Raw genomic sequence first — 1,896 nt, 5'->3', positions numbered from 1 at the left:
TATAAGAAGACATCCATGTTATAACTCGACAGTGAGCATGAGGTGTATGAATACACCATGTGTGTCTGGTGTATAAGAAGACACCCATGTTATAACTCTACAGTGAGCATGAGGTGTATGAATACACCATGTGTGTCTGGTGTATAAGAAGACATCCATGTTATAACTCGACAGTGAGCATGAGGTGTATGAATACACCATGTGTGTCTGGTGTATAAGAAGACATCCATGTTATAACTCTACAGTGAGCATGAGGTGTATGAATACACCATGTGTGTCTGGTGTATAAGAAGACATCCATGTTATAACTCGACAGTGAGCATGAGGTGTATGAATACACCATGTGTGTCTGGTGTATAAGAAGACACCCATGTTATAACTCAACAGTGAGCATGAGGTGTATGAATACACTGTATCTCAGGTGTTATTGCAAGCCAAGCCATTATGGAGAATCTTGTGAATTCCATCTGAACCCATGCACGTCATCACCTTGCGAAAACGGTGGAAGTTGTTTAAACATGGACGACTTTTTCATTTGTGTGTGTCCGCCATTATACACCGATGATAAGTGCCAAACTAGTTTAGAACTGGTTGAAACTGGAATAGAACGAAATGAAACCAGTTTGGAACCAGATGAAACTAGTTTGGAATCAGATGAAACTAGCTTGGAACCAGATGAAACTAGTTTGGAACCAGATGAAACTAAAACTAGTTTGAAACCAGATAAAATCAGTCTGGAACCAGATAAAACCAGTCTTGAACCAGAAGAAACCAGTTTGGAACCAGATGAAACTAGTTTGGAACCAGATGAAACCAGTTTGGAACCAGATAAAACCAGTTTGGAACCAGATGAAACCAGTTTGGAACCAGATAAAATCAGTCTGGAACCAGATAAAACTAGCTTGGAACCAGATGAAACTAGTCTGGAACCAGATGAAACTAGTTTGAAACTAGATAAAATCAGTCTGGAACCAGATAAAACCAGTCTTGAACCAGAAGAAACCAGTTTGGAACCAGATGAAACTAGTTTGGAACCAGATGAAACTAGTTTGGAACCAGAAGAAACTAGTTTGGAACCAAATGAAACCAGTTTGGAACCAGATGAAACTAGTTTGGAACCAGATGAAACTAGTTTGGAACCAAATGAAACCAGTTTGGAACCAGATGAAACTAGTTTGGAACCAGATAAAACTAGTTTGGAACCAGATAAAACAAGTTTGGAACCAGATGAAACCAATTTAAAACCAGAAGACATCACTTTAGAACCAAATGAAACCAATTTAGAACCAAATGAAACCAGTTTGGAACCAGATAAAAGTAGTTTCAAACCATACGAAACTAGCTTGGAACCAGATGAAACCAGTTTGGAACCAAATGAAACCAGTTTGGAACCAGATGAATCTAGCTTGGAACCAGATGAAACTAGTTTGGAACCAGATGAAACTAGTTTCAAACCTAATGAAACTAGCTTGGAACCAGATGAAACCAATTTAGAACCAGAAGACACCAATTTAGAACCAAATAAAACCACTTTGGAACCAAATGAAACTAGCTTGGAACCAGATGAAACCAGTTTGGAACCAAATGAAACCAGTTTGGAACCAGATGAATCTAGCTTGGAACCAGGTGAATCTAGTTTGGAACCAGATGAAACTAGTTTGAAACCAGATGAAACTAGTTTGGAACCAGAAAAAACCAATTTAGAACCAGAAGACACCAATTTAGAACCAGATAAAACTAGTTTGGAACCAGATGAAACTAGTTTGGAACCAGAAGAAACTAGTTTGGAACCAAATGAAACCAGTTTGGAACCAGATGAAACTAGTTTGGAACCAGATGAAACTAGTTTGGAACCAAATGAAACCAGTTTGGAACCAGATGAAACTAGTTTGGAAC

General features: G+C 38.4%; 1 protein-coding gene across 1 annotated transcript in view; it reads left to right on the top strand.

The window, feature by feature from the left end:
- Positions 1-518: 518 nt before the first annotated feature.
- The window catches only part of LOC113475124 (protein eyes shut-like), a 7,228-nt gene continuing 5,850 nt past the window's right edge, over positions 519-1,896 (top strand). Inside the window, exons 1-2 of the mRNA XM_026838740.1 lie at positions 519-1,803; positions 1,868-1,887. Coding sequence (XP_026694541.1) covers positions 519-1,803; positions 1,868-1,887 — 1,305 coding nt within the window. The remainder of the gene's footprint in view (positions 1,804-1,867; positions 1,888-1,896) is intronic.

This window comes from Ciona intestinalis, unplaced genomic scaffold, assembly GCF_000224145.3.
Source record: "Ciona intestinalis unplaced genomic scaffold, KH HT000106.2, whole genome shotgun sequence".
Taxonomy (NCBI): Eukaryota; Metazoa; Chordata; class Ascidiacea; order Phlebobranchia; family Cionidae; genus Ciona; species Ciona intestinalis.
This window is presented reverse-complemented; position numbering and strand designations above follow the sequence as displayed.